The sequence below is a fragment of the Heloderma suspectum genome, chromosome 2 (assembly GCF_057233095.1).
Source record: "Heloderma suspectum isolate Gila_16-S chromosome 2, 16-S_ref, whole genome shotgun sequence".
Classification (NCBI taxonomy): domain Eukaryota; kingdom Metazoa; phylum Chordata; class Lepidosauria; order Squamata; family Helodermatidae; genus Heloderma; species Heloderma suspectum.
In genome coordinates this window covers 156,809,150-156,829,787 of record NC_139459.1, presented here as the reverse complement: position 1 = coordinate 156,829,787, position 20,638 = coordinate 156,809,150, and the positions used below count along the sequence as shown (strand labels likewise).

Genomic DNA, 20,638 nt, shown 5'->3' with positions numbered 1-20,638 from the left:
CCACCAGTACAAACCACCAGCCCAACCAGATCATGTATCCCTTCTACAGTTGTTTTTTATTTCATTTGGTCAAGGAGGCCAAATATATTGGGTAAATTCACTTGCACAACAGGACCTCTTGCTTTCTGCCTCCCCAAATCTGCTCCAGAGGGTCCCCAGAGCAGAGCTGGGGGCTGCTAACCCAGAACAGATTTGGGGTACACAGGGGCTGCAGGAGGGATGGGACAACTGTTCCACCAGCAGTTTGTGTTCTGCTGCCAGATGGGATAGGATACAATCTATTGTCTAAAGCACCTGTCATGGGCCTGATCTTTCAAGCACACGCTCTGGCATTCTGACACAGGACAACCCAGTGAGACTCTTTTATTGTAGCAAATCCTATGGTAAAAGCTTAATGGTTACACTCTTCAGAAATCATACAGCTGATGAAAATTAGCTATAGACTCCATAAGTAATTCCAAAACAACCCAAAGCTAATAACTATAACCTTGTCAGAGATCCATACAACTTGGTTTCCCCATTGCATTCTCTACAGCTCAGAATACAGGGCAAGGAGCTCAAAAGATTCCTGGCACAATCCATCCCAGGCAATCCAAGAGCTCCTTCATACCAGGCGTTTTATCCTGCAGCTAACCAATGCTTCTGCTTCTGGATTCTTTTTGGGATCAACGATGGCGTTGTGTTGCACAAATTATGCTTAAGTTCGTTCCCTCTAGGAGGGGTATGCCAATATCCCCTTAGAGACACACAGAACTCTGAGATTCAGTCCAACGCAGTTTTATTTGGCAGGAGACAAACAGCGCTGTTCGGGTGGATTCTCGCGGCTAACGCCAGAAAGGAGAACGACACCCTAGATGTTTTTGGTACAGCTTATATACATTCAGTATAATGACCTCATTAGCTATGGGGGGTGGGCCACATAATATTCATGAACTTCATTAAGCATGCGTAGTTGACATGTCTCTTAGGCTGACCTGTCCTTGCAAGCTGGGCAGGAAGCGATCTAGCTGGAACTGGTTCTAACCAGTTGCAGGAGTGGAAGGGGAGGGACTCCTCTGGCTGTACATGATATGAAACAGACAATTACTGTTGGTGTCAACAAGGCCGTTGATAAGACTATCTTCCTCTGGGACTTTCCACTGTAGAAGGCTGCCTCAGATGGCTGCCAATACTTTAAGATGGTGCCTCTTTGGTTCTATCCGTTGTACACAGTCATCTCTTATATCGGTACGTTCCGCTGTATACCTTTTCATGGGTGGGTTCAGTTGCTGGTAAGCATTGGAACTGAACTGTGAAAGAGCTTACATTTTACGCCACAATCTATCCCTTCTGGGGTAGCTCCTCCCCTGCTCTGCATAACTTTTCCATTTCAACTCCCTTGCCTCCCCTTTTCACTTCTGCTGGCTCCGATCCCTACCTCAGCAACTTCTGTAAAGAATCCACAGTACTTTTGCAACTTCAGAAGTCTGCTCCCCCCCTTCCCCATTTGCCTGTGTCATGTAGGGGCCACTGCAACCCTGCCCCCCATCTGCTTAGGCATCCCTGAGACAGGGAGCTGAGCATGGCTTGGCTTTGTTTTGCTCCTGTCCCTCACATGCTCGTTTGCTCATTTGTTCCTGCTTGCCTGCCTTCCACCTCCACAGCTGATTGGCCTGGAAGAAGCAACTGTGGAGCGGAGTGAAGCACCAGCTCCAAACCCATTGAAAAACACTGCCGGCACTCCCCAGGGAAATTGGTGGTGGAGGTGGCAGCAGGCAAGGAGAAATGGAGGCCAAGGTGAGGCAGCAGCTGCAGCCAAAGTGCCAGAGGGAGGAGGAGGAGGCAAGGCTGCTCTGCCACACTTGTGGACTCCTGCCATGTTGTGCTCCACAGGCAACCAGGCTCAAGGCTACTCAGCAGTCTCCCAGCTATCTGGACAGAAAGCCCATTGAATTCAATGGCACATCCTTTCCTACTGCCACCTGTTCACCCTGAACCCAGCCTCGATTGGAGCTGCAGCCGAAGTGCTCTCTCAGAATCGCCCTTGTATAGAATCATAGAATAGTAGGGTTGGAGGGGGCCTACAAGGCCATCAAGCCCAACCCCCTGCTCAATGCAAAAATGTAAAACCAATGCAATGTAAAAGCAAGCAATAACACTTTTCTTGTTTGAATATACACTGAGAGGTGTGATTGAGTGGAAAGGGGTTGCATGTGCTCACGTTTTGCCTGTATCATGTAGGGGCCGTTACAACCGCCTCCTCCCCGTTGCCCATCTGCTTAGGCATCCCTGAGACATGGAGCTGAGCATGGCTTGGCTTCATGCTGTACTAGTGAAACACCGGTATGCTGCACCTCCAGCGTTCCCAGTGTTGTTCCAAGGAGCAGAATGGCAGAGGGGCAGGAGGTCAAAGGAGGCACAGGAGGAGACACTCCCACCTGATCCTCATCAGTAGTCATCAACACTGCACCACCCAACACCAGCTTAGACAAAGTGGGATGTAGTGTGATGGCAGGAATACATGGGGAGGTGATAGCAGTTGATTTTGTGTGACTGCAAAAAATACTGCATTTTCCCTGTTCCAAAATAACACAGGGAAAAGAGGTGGGTGGTGGTGGGAGACAGAAGAACATAGATCTCTATGAGATTTGCAGTAGATCAGCAAAGATTTGTCTCCCATTATTTTTACACTAGCAAGTATCTCTGACAGGGCTCCTTCACACCGGGCTTTTATCCTGTGATTTGAGATTGGTCCTTCACAGACGTTTGCGGGCTTTTTACATGACACCGTGACCCTGCTGCACTAAGTGCCAGTTTGTTCCATTTCTAAATAGATCACAGATAATGAGCTATGAAATTACCCCATTGTGTTCTGCTTCAGTTTCCTCATGAAAAGAGTTAAAGCGGCAAGAAGAGGAGCGAGATCAATGAAAGATAATGGAAGACTCAGCTGTGGGGAGGAGGGGGGAAAGGAAGCATATGTAAAGGGAGTCAGTTGTGATCCTGCATTTGAAATGTAGCAGAAAGCCTCATTTTAAATGCAGGATTTTAGGCTGGTGTAGAAATGGCTTCAGTGTCATATTGTTGTTTAGTTGTCTCCGACTCTTCGTGACCCCATGGACCATAGCACGCCAGGCCTTCCTGTCCTCTGCTCTCTCCCGGAGCGTGCTCAAGTTAGTGTCATATTCCTCACCTGTAAAATAGGAGTATTCATTGGTTGCCTTTAAGCAGGTCTTTGTGCAGCTTTGCTGGGCAGGCCATTTTTTTAGAGTCAGGCTCTAAACATTAGAATTTTGTAATAGAATCTGATTTAGAGTAATGCATACTTAGATTTGTATTTATATATGCAGGTTATCCTATGGGGTACAGTATTTAACTTGCTCCACCTCCTGAGGTATCTGGCTCTTCCTCCCGGGCCACTATTTTGCTCCTGGCTCTGGTCGGTGGACCATAAGAGTTTTAGATAAAAAATGAAGATCCTGCATGCCTGAACTCTGACCACGACTGTGCTTTACCTTATGGTTTTATCATCTGGGGGCCAGTGCAGAGAATAGTCTTGGAATATTTCATCTCCTGCACTCAGCTATTGAACTCGCAGGGTCATCTTAGGCCAACATTTCTCTTTCAGCCTAACTTGCTTCATAGGGTTGTTGTGAGTATAAAAGTAAGATACGGGTGAAACATACAAACTGCTCTGAACTCCGTGGGGGAAGGGCGAGCAAAATATTAAGCTGCTTATCCTGCTTCCCACTAACATTATTTAAGGAAGCCGAACGTGAATGAAATTATGATTGTGTTTTATATTGCCGCAATACTTTAAGCACATCAAAACCAAACACCGATTACAATGCACGAGCCAAATGTACTAGGACAAGCCCTCTCCACTCTGTCCCTCTCAGTTCTCTCCTCATCGCCGCTCACGGGATGGGTTCACGCACACAACCCTTTACAGCGCGGAATGCGTTCCTCTCTCGCGCGGTGACGATGCGCCGTCGCCATTGGCTCAGCGGGTGGAAGCAGCAGCGAGCAGTTACCGGGCGCGGGGGAGCGGCGGGTGCGGAGGCGGGTGAAGCGGTTGGCCGGCTTAGGCGGGAACAGGGAAAGCCGAGCGAAGAGACGCGTTGGCGCCGAGACTGTCCTCCACGCGCGCAAGTACGCGCTGCCCCAGGGAAAGGGGGCGGTTTCACCAAACAAGGAACCGCGGCGAGCTGGAGCTGCCTGGTCCTCCCCACGAGGGGGCTGGCGGGGGCGCTCGTGGGCTCTTAGGTCGGAGGAACGGGCGGGGCGTCCCCGAGGCGGCAGCTGAGGGGGATGCGAACGGCGTATAATAATGAGGGGCGGGAAGATGTCCCCGGTGGGGCGGTGGCTGGAAGGGCGGAGCGCGCCTGCCGCCGCCTCCCTTAGCGGAGCACGAGTGTTTAATCCCGAGCGTCGTTATTGAAAGGGACGAAGAACAGGACAGGGGGAAAGGGGGCGTGGTGGAAATGGCTAGTAGTAGTCTTGGTCGTGCTCTAGCAGAGGTACCCCAAACAGCAAACATACTATTATTAGCAAGAGATTGAAGTACTTCGCGTAAAATTGTTCCAGTCGTTGCAGCAACTCTGTAGGGTAATGTAATGATCGTTAGCCTCATAATATAGATTGGTAACGGATGAGACGGAGAGTAGCGTCCTTAAGGTCAGGTCGTGAGTTGAGAACCAAGATGAAAATCAGACCGCGGACTTCTTGCTTGATAGCTCAGTCTCCGTAGCCTCTACTCTGCAAAAGCAATCCAGTACAGCCCTATTATTTCATTTCAGAAATTCGTATCCTGCCGTTCCATAATACTTTAAAAAGAAAGGCAATCCCACTCAAGCATACATTCCAAAAGTGATATGAAAAAGCAGAATAAACCAGATTAAACAGCAAGCAGAAGAAAACACAACAAAAAGCAGCAGCATACAGAACTTCATTTGAAGAGCCCCTTCAAAGGCTCTTCTATCTAAAATGATCTCAACTATTTCCATTACAAACAGTCTTCACTCGAGGGAGGGAGATAAGCATCACTTGTTTAACTCCTACTGAAATCAGTGGGATGGGTGTCCCAAACAGGTTTGTGGGATTGAGTTTAATTGGATTTATCTCCTAGTAAGTTGTATTCAGGGAAGTAAATATTGAGGTCAACAGGGATGTCTTCTTAATATGCATGTATAGAATTGCACTACATGGTAGCAATCATACACATTTAGTTGGGAGTCCTACTGAACACAGGGTGCTTCCAGACAAAACTTATTATGCAGCACACTGCCTCATTTAGGGAGCAATCCTATCGAGATAGGCGGCCGCCTCTGAACTCAGAGGTGACCGCCTAGCCAAAGCAGTTCCCCTGGGGTGGGTGCTGAGCCAAACCCAGGGCTGTAGAGAAGTAACACAGGGCACAACAGTCTTGGGGCTCTCCTCAAGCACCCCTGCCATGTTGTCAGTTGTTGTTCAGTCGTTCAGTCGTGTCCGACTCTTTGTGACCCCATGGACCATAGCACTCCAGGCCTTCCTGTCCTGCGCTCTCTCCCGGAGTGTGCTCAAGTCCATATTTATTGCATCGGTGATGCTATCTAGCCACCTCATCCTCTGCCGTCCCCTTCCCCTTTTGCCTTCAATCTTTCCCAGCATCAGGGTCTTTTCCAGTGACTTTTCTCTTCGCATTAGGTGGCCAAAATATTTGAGCTTCCGCTTCAGTATCTGACCTTCCAATGAGCACTCAGGGTTGATTTCCTTTAGGATGGACTGATTTGACCTCCTTGCAGTCCAGGGGACTTGTAAGAGTCTTCTCCGGCACCACAGTTGGAAAGCATCAATTCTTCGGTGCTCAGCCTTCCTTATAGTCCAGCTCTCACAGCCATACGTTGCTACTGGGAAAACCATAGCTTTGATTATACGAACCTTTGTTGGCGTCTCTGCTTCTTTCAGTGCCCATATTTAAATACATCGAATATCAACATAATAAATGTATAGTTCAGCATGTAGTATTTAATATGATAAATTAATTAATAAACCCTGAATGCCAATTCCCTAGATAAGCAAACCTATTTTAATGGAATGCAAAAGGAATATCTTACACTCTCAGGGTAGTAATTACTATAGTATCTAAACATTATTATTAAATTTATGTATTTCTTCCCACCACAAAAGGTCTTGAAGCAGCTTACACACACAAATACAGAAATCCATGATTAATACAACAGAAACAAACATGAAAATCAATATAAACTACAATCAGCACCATAAAACAATCTAAAAACAATCTAAAAACAATACAATACAAAAAGCTTCTCCCTCCCCCAATGCAGCCTAGAATGAATACCGAAAACGCAGCCCACAACAGTTGGGCCATAACTAATGTCCAAATGCCTCGAAAAGTACGTATGTCTTTTTGCCTGGTGCCAAAAAGGTGTGTTCGTACCAGCCGAGCTTCCTTGGGACGAGAATTCTATAAACACTGGGCTATCGTAGAAAAGGGACTATCACATTATTTACAATGACTAAAATTAAGAGCAGAAATTATCAGACATCGCATAATTTAAACAAAAAACCTTTATTACAATAAATAATGAATCATTTAATATTTAAGTAGATAGCCTTCTTGAATTACTTCTTCCTTGTTTTCATTTTGGCAGACTTATCAAATTATCAAAAGAGATTTGCCTAGGAAACTTACTTTCTGCTGATACCATAATGCCACAGTCCTATGCATTTTAGACAGAAGTCCTACAACTCCCAGTATGCCCCGGCCAGCATTGGTATGCTTGCCTAATACAACCAATGTGAGGATGCAGCTGGCTAGTATTTATTTTTATTTGTATCCTGCTTTCCCCACCTTTTCTCCAAAGAGCTCAAAGCAGTATTGGGGCTTAGTCCGTCTCTGTTAGGACTGTTACTTGTCCCAACTTACAGTCCTCAGCCACTGTTGTACTCCAGTTGGCCTGCAGAGAATTCTGGGAATGCCCTCCCTATTTGACTCTGTAAAATCACTATCCTGAAGGTCAAAGATGAAAGATCCTATAGGTGCTATTGTATTGGTGAGAATATCAGCACACACTGGACTTCTTCCAAACACTCAACCATTTAATATTGCAACTTGTTGAGAAAGCACAGGGAGAAAAATTTGTATTGGAGGAAAAGAAACAAGTGCGACATAACTAAGAAGCGTCTCTGGTTCCATCAGGCCCAGGAGTGTTCTGGTTTCCGAAGAGATTATTCTGAACCACTCATTCAGGCTTCTGCAGCGAAAACAAAGCTGTTTCTTCTAGTTCAGTCACATGGTTTGCTCATGCTGGTTTGGCTCTTAAAGAGACATAATATCACAGGCACAACCTTGTTTGTCCACTACTTTTAGTAATATGAGTCAATATGTTGGGGAGCCTCTGCCTTATGGGGACCTGGGGCAATTTGCCCCCTCTGCCCCCCTGGCTAAATCTAGGAACAGTGGGTGTGGGCCTTTTAAAATGTTCAGATAAATTAATAATCTGTACAGAAGCAGACATAGGCTGTCTGCACAATATGAGAGTGGTTAATAAGCCACAGTGGCTTGTTAACCATCCCCATACATGCTTACTCATTTCCTTAATTACCCTCACCGGGTATAGATTGCTGTGATGTGTGAACTCCGCGAGGGTGGGTGCTTAACAAACGACCATACAACAGAGCATGGCCTATTAACCACCCATTTGCATACAAACCTTGGTCATAAAAAGAATCAATGGGGAAACCCCCGACTTGTTTTGAGCAAAAGCCAAAGCCTGCACCCTAACCTGAGAGTAAATCAGTTGAACATATTGAGACTTCCACCCTGAACAAGCCTGCCTTCCACAGCAATGTTTATCTGGCCCTTGGTGGGGTTAACAAATTTTAATCAAGGTAGATGTTTTCCCATACTTTTGCTTGTAAATAAAAAGGAAGTATATATTAAAGTAGGATGAGAAGGATATAGACCATCATAAAGCTCTTACTTTGGTTAGTCAAAATAATAAATGAACCATTACTTTGGACTTGCAGCAAGACAGGGATAGCATAAAGGAGATGCAAATATAGAGGGGAATTGGCTCTAGGGATGTTCAGGGGACCCAGGCAGGCCTGTGCACAAAGGAGTAACTTGGAATATGATAGCAACAGAAAACAAAAGTTATGGTTAAGAACACAAATATTACCATGTCAAGGCACACATAGCAGAGGCAAGACCATTCTTCAGAATGAGAGTTGCTTTGAGCTTAGGTTTGGGCAGTATTGCAACCGAAACTCTCCCCACGACCTGAGTTCGATCCCAGCGGAAGCTGGGTCTTGGGTAGCCGGCTCAGGTCGACTCAGCCCTCCATCCTTCCGAGGTCGGTAAAATGAGTACCCAGCTTGCTGGGGGAAAGGTAGTCACGACTGGGGAAGGCAATGGCAAACCACCCCGCTATAGTCTGCCATGAAAACACCAGCGCAAGCGGCGTCCCTCCAGGGGTCAGTAATGTCCCGGTGCTTGCACAGGAGGAACCTTTCCTTTCCTTTCCTTTCGTGATCTACCCTGTCCTGACTATATCAGTGGTTCAAAATAACAAACATTGAGAAGGAAGAGGATCAAAGGAGAAGGGTAGGAAGGATAAATAAAGCTAATTGGGACAAGGTTCTAGCAAGGCTGGAACAAACACCACACACTGGGTCCTCTTTTGGTAGTCATTCTGGCAGAAATTGAGCCCAGGCAGAGCTTGAATGTGGAGAATGCGATCTGGCAGAGCTTGAATGAGGTTTCCCTGGGGATTATTCATAGGCTTGCCATGGGGAAGGGTTTTTTAAACAAAAGAATGATACCTAAGATGTTCAGTACCTCTGCTTTCCAGCCAAGTTTGAGAGAGAGAGAGAGAGAGAGAGAGGGAGAGAGAGATGCAGTTAATGGTGTTTCTACACTTCATAGAATCATAGAATATTAGGGTTGGAAGGGGCCTACAAGGCCATCGAGTCCAACCCCTTGCTCAATGCAGGAATCCAAGTCAGATGGCTGTCCAGCCTCGTCTTGAATGCCTCCGGTGTGGGAGAGCCCACCACCTCCCTAGGTAATTGGTTCCATTGTTGTATTGCTCTAACAGTCAGGAAGTTTTTCCTGATGTTCAGCCGGAATCTGGCTTCCTGCAACTTGAGCCCATTATTCTATGTCCTGCATTCTGGGATGATCGAGAAAAGATCCTGGCCTTCCTCTCTGGGACAACCTTTCAAGTACTTGAAGAGCGCTATCATATCTCCACTCAGTCTTCTCCTCTCAAGGCTAAACATGCCCAGTTCTTTCAGTCTGTCTTCATAGGACTTTGTTTCCAGACCCCTGATCATCTTTGTTGCCCTCCTTTTAAATCCAAGTACTTCAAAAATTAACTTTGGCATGCTGCAAGCTATAAGAACCACATGAAATGTTTCCTGATGCTCTGGTGCCTTGTATAGTTGAAAAACAGACTTATACAGAGTACTGAGAGGTGCAGTGTGACTTGGTTTGTAGTGCTATGGTTTCTGAAGTCCTGATCCTGAAACTGTTGCATGAGATTAGTAGAAATGTCATGCAGGGGCAGGAAGGGTGTAGCTTTGTTGAGTGAGAAAAGCCTGTTCTCCTTCAGCTGTGGAGGATATCCTTGCAATTGCTTCAGAGCTATGTCTGTGCAAATGGCTTCTTGCTTGGTTCCCTTCAGTTGGATGCCAGTTCCAGTCCTGACTGTTTTAACGCAAAGGTTTTGTGACTTTTTGTTGTTATCATGCTAGTAGCTGGCTTCAACATTTGTTTGCCTAACAGTTCATTTGAATCAGAGCATTTCTACACCAGGCTAAAGTCCTGCAACTTTACCAGGGCTTTCTGCTTCTGTTTTAAATGCAGGATCATGACGGGCTCCCTGTACATGCACTCCCCTCGCTTATCTGTGTTGTTCCGTTTGTTTCATTATACATCCACTAGATGGTGCTGTGGTCTAGCTCCTCCTCTTACGGGATTTCTTCTTTTCATGAGAGAACTCGATGTGCTGTAATTTGATAGCTCATTGTCTCTGATCTTTTAAAAAATGAGATAAAGGTCATTTAGTGAGGAAGTTGCTCTGGAGGTTGGTGATGTCACATAAGGATCCGCAAACTTCTGTGACTAACCAGGCTCAATAGCAGGATAAAAGCCCTGTGTGGAGAAGCCCCCTCAGACAAGGGAAGGGAGGTTTTTGCTGTATGCTTGTTATACGCCCCATGGAGGAGAAAATTGGAACTGGGTGCAAAAAGGAATGAGGCTCCTGGGCAAATACCCCAGGCAGGGAGCATCTTCCATTCAGCTGGCAGTGAGACTAAATCTTCTGTGCAGAGGAGGAGCCAGAGCTAGCCTCAAGGAGGAGGGCCAGCTCTTCTGAAGAATCTCCTCAGGATGCTAAAGCCCTGTTAAGCAGAACAGTCATTTTTGGATAGCAGTAGCACTGAGGTGTGGAATAGTGAGCAGAGTTGATTGTGAGGCCCTTCACCCAGAGTTTGTCAACAGAATAAACCTTGTACTAGTTAGGGGTATGGGAATTTAATCACTTGACTCAGGCGTGAAGCATAAAGCTAAGACTCACCACAGGTGTGACTAGTTGGGTGGCAGATGGAGATAAGGAGGTGGGGTGAAATTTTCCAGCCAAAATGTTAGCTGCTAACAGCTATGTAGTAGGGGACTTAAAAACAACCTAACCGCCATTATCTTTTTAGCAGTAGAAAGTGTACTATGGGTGCAATCCTATGCACGTATACATGGAAATAGGTCTCTGGGACTTACTTCCAAGTAAACATGCTCAGGATCATGCTGTAAATTAAGGCTGCCTTAATTGCGAAGGTTGAGGCCTAATGAGACTTGCATAAAAGAAGCTCATTTCTTCAGGCTCATCCTTTTGGAATTAAAGTACCAGGAACCCAGTGCAGCTTTTATAAGCTCCTGAAGTAATTTGTTTAAACTGTAGCCAGAGAGGAGATCTGATCTTGAGAGCTTACTTGTCTCCTACCTCTATCATCCTAGTGGCTTTAGAAAGAAGAAGAAAGTACTCACGTAAAGAGCTTAGCAGAGGAAGATTCTAGAACTCTCTCGTCTTTCTCCATCCCCTGTTTCTGAGGGAGACGTCCTAAGCTCCTAATCTCTTCCTTAAGAGGTACAGCCATGAGTTTTACCTAAACAAAATAGGCAGGTTTTGAGGGGATTCTCTGCCACTCTCCAAATATTTGTAGGAACGCTACAGGAATCTATAGAGCCACAAACTGACCCAGAATCTCTGGCTTTTATTTACTCTGCAGTGTTAACACACTGCTCAGCACAAAATAGACTTGTCTCTTCCTTAAACCTAACCCAGAAGCCTCAGGGCTGAAGGAAAAGGAGATGGGAAGGAGATCAATCAGCAAACCATAGGAGAATTTCTTTTTCTACTGCCTTCTTCCACTAATTTATTTACTGCATTTATATCCTGCCTTTCCTCCAAGGAACTCATGGCAGCATAATGGTTTTCCCCCATCCATTTTATCCTCACAACAACCCTGTGAGGTAGGTGAGGCTGCGAGACAATGACTGCACAAGTGAATGGTTGAATGAGGATTTGAATTCTGGTCTTCACGGCCCTAGTCTGTACCACACCTAGTGTACCTAGTCTGTACCACACTGGTTCTCTGTCACTAACCTCTGTACCACACTGGTTCTCTGTCACTAACCTCTGTACCACACTGGTTCTCTGTCACTTTCTCACAGAGGTACACATACATTCACCTACATACATTCTCCTCTGTGATGCATACACTACTTGTGGCAAGGTTTCACAACATAAGATCATTTTGAAATCTGGAATGTCTGAAGTTAAGCATTGGAGGGAGCAATCCTATGGCTGCTAGTCAGTGGCTAGATGGCCATAGGATATGTGAGTTTCCGGGAACCGACCTCAGAGCCCGCGCTCTGAGGTCAGTTCCTGGAGAACCACCCTTCCCCCCCCTTTCTGCGCTGCCTCACAGGCAGCACGGAACTGCTCCATGCTGGGAAGAGGAGTGCAGAGCAGCGTAAACGGAGCATTTCAGGGGGTGTCCTGGGGCGGGGAAGGTGGAAATGCTGGTATAACACATCCTATGTGTCGTCCAGCAGCCACTTCCTCCACTCTGCCTTCCTGCAGCTGGACAGCTTAAATCAGCTGTCTAGCCGCAAATTCAGGGCGGTTGAAGTGTGGAGGGGACGATCCTCCGTGCTTCTCCTGCCCTGCATTGGCTAGGCGGCTGCCTCTGACTTTGTAGGCGGTCGCCTATCCCCATAGGATTGCGCTCTAAATTACTGAAAACACTTTGAACATCCTAAAGCATTTTATATACATAGTGATTTTGCATCAAGGCCTTTTATGACTTAAATTGGGGCACCTGATGGGTACAGTAGCAAAAAAATTAAATGATGTGCTGAGCAAAGACATTCTGTTTGTTGCTTTGTGGCTATTTACTATGAGTATTTTTTTCCTGTAGACCAGGAATGGGCAATATGCATTCAAAGTTTTAAAGTGAAAATGCAGCTTCTTTGTTACAGCCAGATTTCGGTGGCAATATGGCAGTTGCGCTGATTTTGGCAGCAGGGAGTGGGATGTGGCCTGGGGTGGGTAGTAAATTGGTCCCTGGACCCTTGGAAGTTGCCCACTCCTGCAGTAGATGAATACATTTATTAAATTTTATTCTACATTTGCAGTGGTAATGAAGGGTAGGTTTCCTTTCCACATGTGACTACTATTGCAGAGTTGTCAAGACATATTTTGAAATCTGGAAAGTCTGAAGTCAGGTGTTTAAGTCTTTATTCTGGCACATAGAAAATGCTCTGATTTTCAGAGGTATTCAATGAATGAGGAAGGTAGGAAAGGTTCCTCCTGTGCAAGCACCCAGTCATTGCTGACTCCTAGAGGGATGCCGCTTTCGCTGGCGTTTTCATGGCAGACTATAGCGGGGTGGTTTGCCATTGCCTTCCCCAGTTGTGACTACCTTTCCCCCAGCAAGCTGGGTAATCATTTTACCGACCTTGGAAGGATGGAAGGCTGAGTTGACCTGAGCTGGCTTCCTGGTACCCAGCTTCCGCTGGGATCGAACTCAGGTCGTGGGGAGAGTTTCGGTTGCAATACTGCCGCCTACCACTCTGCGCCACACGAGGCTCCAATTAAATAATTTAAGCTTATTTTCTCTGAATATAATTACAGCTTTTTTTCATTAACTATCCATTTGTCCAAAATTCATTGGTGCATTTTCCAGCCTCTTGGGGGAAAAAGCCTGCAGATGACCATATACAGATATGGGGGGATTCAGTTGCTGATTGAGTTGTATAAATGTATATTCAGTCTGTCAGTCACAGCAATGGGACAGATCCTACAGACTCACTTTAGACAAAACTCTGGCTCTATTTGGCTCCTCCTGTCTCTCAGCTGTTTCTATTCAACCTGGTTGTTGTTATACAAACTTTGTAAACTTAAGAACTGGTGCCCGAGTTTGCTTGTTTTCATCTTTTTTCCCCATTTCTTTTTCCATAGTGAAATGTTGCTTTAGATTGTAAGGCTGACAGGAACAGTCTTGTTTTTTTATTGTTCTTATTGATCTTACCTAAGCCACTCTGGGAGCTCTTTCAGCTGAAAAGTAGGGTAAAACTGCTTATAATAATTTTACTTGTGTATTCCACCTAATTATTAAAATAATCTAATCTTTGCTTTAAACATAGGCTTCACACTGTTGCACTATCACTCATCTCTGTTTCATTTTTTCTGCTAGATGGCCAAATGTGAACCCTGCGAAAGAAATTATGACAACATGGTAAAAATGCTTGAGGATCTGAACAGGGATTTAGAAAAACTGCTGGAAGACATGGAAAAACTATCAGGTGTGTCTGTATTCCCGCAGAGCATCTTCTATATTGCTAATAATACTGTCACCTCGATCCAATGAGTGAGCAGTTGATGTAGATGTGCATTCATATTACAGTGGTCATTTGAGCCCCATTAAATCTTAGTGTCTGATGTTCATCCCCATTTGAGCAGCACTAGTCAAATGCAATATGTGCAGTTAATGCTGGATCAGGGCTGTTGTGTCAGAACAGTATGGGCACATGCTGAACTACTTTTGCACACAAGTCCTTAAATAGTGGATTTCAGGTAAATATGATTTGTTCTTGTGATAATTGCTATCCATAAGATAAGTGCTATCCATAAGAAAATTGCTCATTTAAGCACCTTTGAGAATGTTCTCCTTTACTTCCAAAAAATAATTCATTTTTCAGGAGACTAGTTTATTGGTGGGAGTGGGGAATTCTAACATAATAAATTATGTTTTAGGAGAAGCTACCATCCTTTGAACATCTTTTGACCCAACCTGTACACATAATTGTAAAAGCAGAATTTCTGGGTTTTACTAACCTGTTAAATACTGCAATTAATTAAAAGTCAGTTCCTTTTCTGATTATGCCCAACATGAAATTTGCCTTTTTTCACAGCAACCACAGACTGAGTCAACATTTTCATCCAGCTATCCACCACAACCCCAAGATCCTTTTCTTTGTTAGTCACCACCAGCTCAGATCCCATCATCATATATGTGAAGTTGCTATTTTTTGCCCCAGTGCGCATCATTTTATACTTGCTTACGTGAACCACATTTGCCATTTTAATGCCCATTCCCCAGATTGGAGAGATCCTTTTGCAGCTCTTTGCAATCCCTTTTTGTTTTAACCACCATCAATGATTTGGTATCATCAGCAGACATGGTCACCTCACTGCTCACTCCTAATTGCAGATAATTTATGAACAAGTTAAAAAGCACCTGTCCCAATACAGATCCTTCTATGACCCCACTGTTTACATCACTCCATTGTGAGAACTGACAATTTATTCCTACTCTGCTTTGTGTTTTTTAACCAGTTACTGTTGTTGTTCAGTCATTAGGTCGTGTCCAACTCTTCGTGACCCCATGGACCATAGCATGCCAGGCCTTCCTGTCCTCCACTCTCTCCCGGAGTGTGCTCAAGTTCATATTCATTGCATCGGTGATGCTATCTAGCCATCTCATCCTCTGCCGTCCCCTTCTTCTTTTGCCTTCAATCTTTCCCAGCATCAGGGTCTTTTCCAGGGAGTTTTCTCTTCGCATTAGGTGGCCAAAATATTTGAGCTTCAGCTTCAGTATCTGTCCTTCCAATGAGCACTCAGGGTTGATTTCCTTTAGGATTGACTGATTTGACCTCCTTGCAATCCAGGGGACTCGTAAAAGTCTTCTCCAGCACCACAGTTCGAAAGCATCAATTCTTCGGCGCTCAGCCTTCCTTATAGTCCAGCTCCCACAGCCATACGTTGCTACTGGGAAAGCCATAGCTTTGATTATACGAACCTTTGTCGGCAAGGTGATGTCTCTGCCTCTTATTATGCTGTCTAGGTGTGCCATAGCTTTCCTCCCAAGGAGCAAGCGTCTTTTAATTTCATGGCTACAGTCACCGTCTGCGGTGATCTTGGAGCCCAAGAAAATAAAATCTGTCACTGCTTCCATTTCTTCCCCTTCTATATGCCAGGAAGTGATGGGGCCAGATGCCATGATTTTCGTTTTTTTAATGTTGAGTTTCAAACCAGCTTTTGCACTCTCCTCTTTCACCCTCAACAAGAGGCTCTTTAGATCCTCTTCGCTTTCTGCCATTAGGGTGGTATCGTCTGCGTATCTGAGGTTGTTGATAATTCTCCCGGCAATCTTAATTCCGACCTGTGATTCATCCAATCTGGCATTTCTCATGATGTACTCTGCATATAAGTTAAATAAACAGGGTGACAATATGCAGCCTTGTCGTACTCCTTTCCCAATTTGGAACCAATCGGTTGTTCCATGTCCGGTTCTTACTGTTGCTTCTTGTCCCTCATACAGGTTTCTCAGGAGACAGGTAAGGTGGTCTGGGACTCCCATCTCTTTAAGAATTTGCCAGAGTTTGTTGTGATCCACACAATCAAAGGCTTTAGTGTAGTCAATGAAGCAGAAATAGACGTTTTTCTGGAATTCTCTTGCTTTATCCACGATCCAGCGAATGTTGGCGATTTGATCTCTAGTTCCTCTGCCTCTTCGAAACCCAGCTTGTACTTCTGGTAGTTCTTGGTTCACATGCTGCTGAAGCCTAGCTTGTAGGATTTTGAGCATCACCTTGCTGGCATGTGAAATGAGCGCAATTGTGCGGTAGTTTGAACACTCTTTGGCATTGCCCTTCTTTGGAACTGGAATGTAAACTGACCTTTTCCAGTCTTGTGGCCACTGTTGAGTGTTCCAAATTTGTTGGCATATTGAGTGCAGCACTTGAACAGCATCATCTTTTAGGATTTTAAATAGCTCAGCTGGAATACTGCCATCTCCGCTAGCTTTGTTGTTAGTAATGCTTCCTGAGGCCCACTTGACTTCACTCTCGAGGATGTCCGGCTCAAGTTCAGTGACCGCACTGTCATGGCTATCAGGGACATTCAGATCTTTCCTATATAGTCCTTCTGTGTATTCTTGCCACCTCTTCTTAATCTCATCTACTTCTGTTAGGTCCCTGCCTTCTTTGTCCTTTATCATGCCCATCTTTGCACAAAACGTTCCCTTGATATCTCCGATTTTCTTGAAAAGATCTCTAGTCTTCCCATTCTATTGTTTTCCTCGATTTCTTTGCATTGTTCATTTAAGAAGGCCTTCTTGTCTCTCCTTGCTATTCTCTGGAAATCTGCATTCAGTTGGGTATATCTTCCCCTTTCTCCCTTGCTTTTTGCTTCCCTTCTTTCCTCAGCTACTTGTAAAGCCTCATCAGACAGCCACTTTGCTTTCTTGCATATCTTTTTCTTTGGGATGGATTTCGTTGCTGCCTCCTGAACAATGTTACGGACCTCCGTCCATAGTTCCTCAGGCACTCTGTCTATCAGGTCTAATCCCTTAAATCTATTCATCACCTCCACTGTATATTCATAAGGGATATAATTTAGGTCATACCTGAATGGTTTAGTGGTTTTCCCTACGTTCTTCAATTTAAGCTGAAATTTTGCAAGAAGCAGCTCATGACCTGAGCCACAGTCAGCTCCAGGTCTTGTTTTTACTGACTGTATAGAGCTTCTCCATCTTTGGCTGCAAAGCACATAATCAATCTGGGTGCGATATTGACCATCTGGTGATGTCCATGTGTAGAGTCGCCTCTTGTACTGTTGGAAAAGAGTGTTTGCTATGATCAGCGTGTTCTCTTGGCAAAACTCTATTAGCCTTTGTCCTGCTTCATTTTGTACACCAAGGCCATGCTTGCCTGTTATTCCGGTGATTTCGTGACTTCCTACTTTAGCGTTCCAATCCCCTATGATGAAGAGGACATCTTTTTTTGGTGTTAGTTCTAGAAGGTGTTGTAGGTCTTCATAGAACCGCTCAACCTCAGCTTCTTCGGCCTCAGTGGTTGGGGCATAGACTTGAATTACTGTGATGTTGAATGGTTTGCCTTGGATTCGTACTGAGATCATTCTATCGTTTTTGAGATTGTACCCCAGTACTGCTTTTCCCACCCTTTTGTTGACCATGAGTGCTACTCCATTTCTTCTACGGGATTTTTGCCCACAGTAATAGATATGATGGTCACCTGAAATAAATTCGCCCATGCTTGTCCATTTTAGTTCGCTGATTCCCCAGATGTCGACGTTCAATCTTGCCATCTCATGTTTGACCACCTCCAGCTTTCCTTGATTCATTGATCTTACATTCCAGGTTCCTAAACAATATTGTTCTTTACAGCATCGGACTTTCTTTTCACCACCGGACACATCCACAGCTGAGTGTCCTTTTGGCTTTGGCCCAGCCGCTTCACTCTTTCTGGTGCTACTTGGAAATTCCCTCTGCTCTTCCCCAGTAGTATATTGGACACCTTCTGACCTGAGGGGCTCATCTTCCAGCGTCATATCTTTTAGCCTTGTGATACGTTCCATGGGGTTTTCTTGGCAAGAATACTGGAGTGGGTTGCCATTTCCTTCTCCAGTGGACCACGTTTTGTCAGAACTCTCCACCATGACCTGGCTATCTTGGGTGGCCCTGCACGGCATAGCTTATGGCTTCACTGAGTTACGCAAGCCCCTTCGCCGCACAAGAGTTACTTCATGACTGCGAAGCTTGCTCAGGTGTGTTGCTCAGGAATCTTTGGCTGGATGGCCCCACATCCAGCAGGCTCGTTGTCATCAGAGGGTGTGGCCCTGCCCCTAACAACACTCGTTTTTTATTTTTTTCTTCATGCTGGAAGGAACCAAGGAAATGACTTCTCCTAGCATGGAGAAAGCCAGGCCACCCCACATCCCTGCTGCTATCTCTGATATGAGAGTGCTCACTCCTTCTGGCGTAGGTAAGTCTCAGCGCCCAGGCCACCCCGCATTCCTGCTGCTATTTCCAGTTGGAACTAGCAGTGGGGATGAGGGGCAGTGGGACTCGCCCATGTGGGGAAGAGTGGCTGCTCTCCCCAGCACAGGCAAGTCCCAACACCCAGGTGACCCTACATCCCTGCTGCCATCTCAGACTGGAGATAGCAGCAGGAATGAGGAATGGAGGGACTTGACTGTGCAGGGAGGAGTACTGCTCTCCCCAGCATGGGTGAGTCAGGCCCAGGCTGTCCAGCATCCCCACCGCTATCTCTGATTTGGGATTGGAGATTACAGTGAAGGTCCTGCTGTTGGTGCGCACTAGCATGAGAATCCCCACTGTTATCTTCAGTCTCAGATCATATAGCAGCGGAAATGCCCTCTGAGGAACTGGAGGTGGCGTTGGCTGGATTGGGGTGCCCTGCAGGTCAAAGGTTCTGCACCGCTGTCCTAGCACCTAGCTACCGCTGTGCATTGCTCTTGCCTTGTTGGGTTCTCCTCCTAACTGATGGACTACTTTTCCCATGCTTGCTTCTCCTCTCTCCCCACCCCACTCCCAGCCACGTCACAGCTGACTGGTGGGTAGCCTGGCTCCCCACACCCATCTCCAGTCATGCACAGCATCCAGAATGAGAATGATCTCAGGGATGCTTGGGCCAGTTGACCCTAAGAGATCATGGGGGCCAAGATCGTGATATTCAGGGCCAAGACCCCCACCCTGGAGGAAGGGGAGTTTACTCTTCCACCAGGGTCTAGCAATGCCCCTGGGGTAGAGTTCCCCCCCCCTCCAGTGCCACAGCCCCAATCCTGAACATGGATCTTCCACGTCACATCTAGTTTGACTTCTTGGGCCAAATTAAATGATATGGTAAATGCATGAATGCACATCTTGTATCTGTTTTAAAAGAATTAAATACTACTGGGGGAAGGGGGTTGATCAGGATCCATATGGGGGTGGGGGGTGGGACGAACCCTTTCCTCCTTATGCTGTAGTTCCAAGGAAAATAGTTCCTCCAAAGTGCTAATGGAGGCTTCCTGGTTGTGTATGCATGTGTAATTTTCATCAATACTGTTAACCTCCACTCCCTGAATAGCATAGTCCTGATTCCCCCCTTCCACCAACACACAGAATTTAAAATAAAAAAACAGATGTGAGAAATGCATTCCTACATTTCTTATATCATTTTGTTTGTTCTTAGACAACCCATACTTGCTTTGATTCCATTTCTGTAGACTGGATCAACAGTGTTGAAAGCTATCAGAAAATACCAACACATGATGCAAATTTCCAGCAGCCGGGCTAATCATAATCATTGTCATTCCAACTAAAAATGCTGGTGCAAATCTACCCTGAGGGTCAGTGATGTGGAATGCTGTGGATAAATAAATATCGTTATTGCAGTGTAGGTATTTGTGAGCATTGATTTGAATCGTATCACATTTGAAGAAGCATTTCATGAAACTGTCTTGTTATCAGTTTAATCTTCTCTTTCCTCATGCATGCAACTGTACCTTTCCTAAAGAGTCCCATCAAATTACTGAGTCTATGTGTTGGGTTGTCCCAGTGCAGGCTACATGGATGGCTTATGATATGGTTGTGATGCGTGCTAACCCAGACTTGGCCAACTCAATGAGACGGCTGGAAGATGCCTTTCTCACTTGTAAGGAGGAAATGGAGAAAAACTGGCAAGAAATGTTGAAGGAAACTAAAAGTGTTGAACAAAAACAAGAATAAATGGCTTTTAAATTTCTGGTGAAAGGGTTGATCTTGATTAATTATTTTGTTCAGTCCTTACTTAGAAAATACATTCTAAAAACATATGTCTGATGTGTCTCTATTTCAAATGTTATATTGGAGTGAAAAAGCATTGGTGCTTTCATTTGTACAGTAACCGACTTCATTATATCTTCACCACTGATATTATGAATCTCTGAAAATACAGTCTAGTTAGGTTTCGGTTTGTTTATTGTCCTTTAAAATTAATGCCCCTGGGAGTGGAAGAAGAGGAGAAGGTGCATGTGCATCTGAGGAAATTGATGGCTTGATCTCCCTCTGCATTTTTATATGAAAGTAAGCTTTGTGAGTTCAACAGAGCTTACTTCCAAGCATATAGCATTATAGCCCTAATTCACAAATGAGGAAAATAAGAATAACTTCTGCTTGCCCACCAGATGGCACTCATGCACAAATCAGCTTTAGGAAAGCAGCAGGTCCCCAACTTCCAGCCAGGAGATCTAGCTGTATGTAAACACTAAAGCTGCAATCCTATATCCTCTTACATATATTCTATACC

The 20,638-nt window shown here is 45.2% G+C and overlaps 1 protein-coding gene across 1 annotated transcript in view; it reads left to right on the top strand.

Annotated features, from left to right (window-relative positions):
- Window positions 1-20,156, top strand: part of SYCE3 (synaptonemal complex central element protein 3) — a 38,815-nt gene extending 18,659 nt beyond the window's left edge. The window contains exons 1-3 of the mRNA XM_084835289.1: window positions 4,066-4,131; window positions 13,741-13,849; window positions 19,910-20,156. Of these exons, the coding sequence (XP_084691415.1) occupies window positions 13,741-13,849; window positions 19,910-20,079 (279 nt within the window). The 5' untranslated portion in view covers window positions 4,066-4,131 and the 3' untranslated portion in view covers window positions 20,080-20,156. Of the gene's footprint in view, window positions 4,132-13,740; window positions 13,850-19,909 lie in introns of the transcript that reaches the window.
- Window positions 20,157-20,638: the final 482 nt, after the last annotated feature.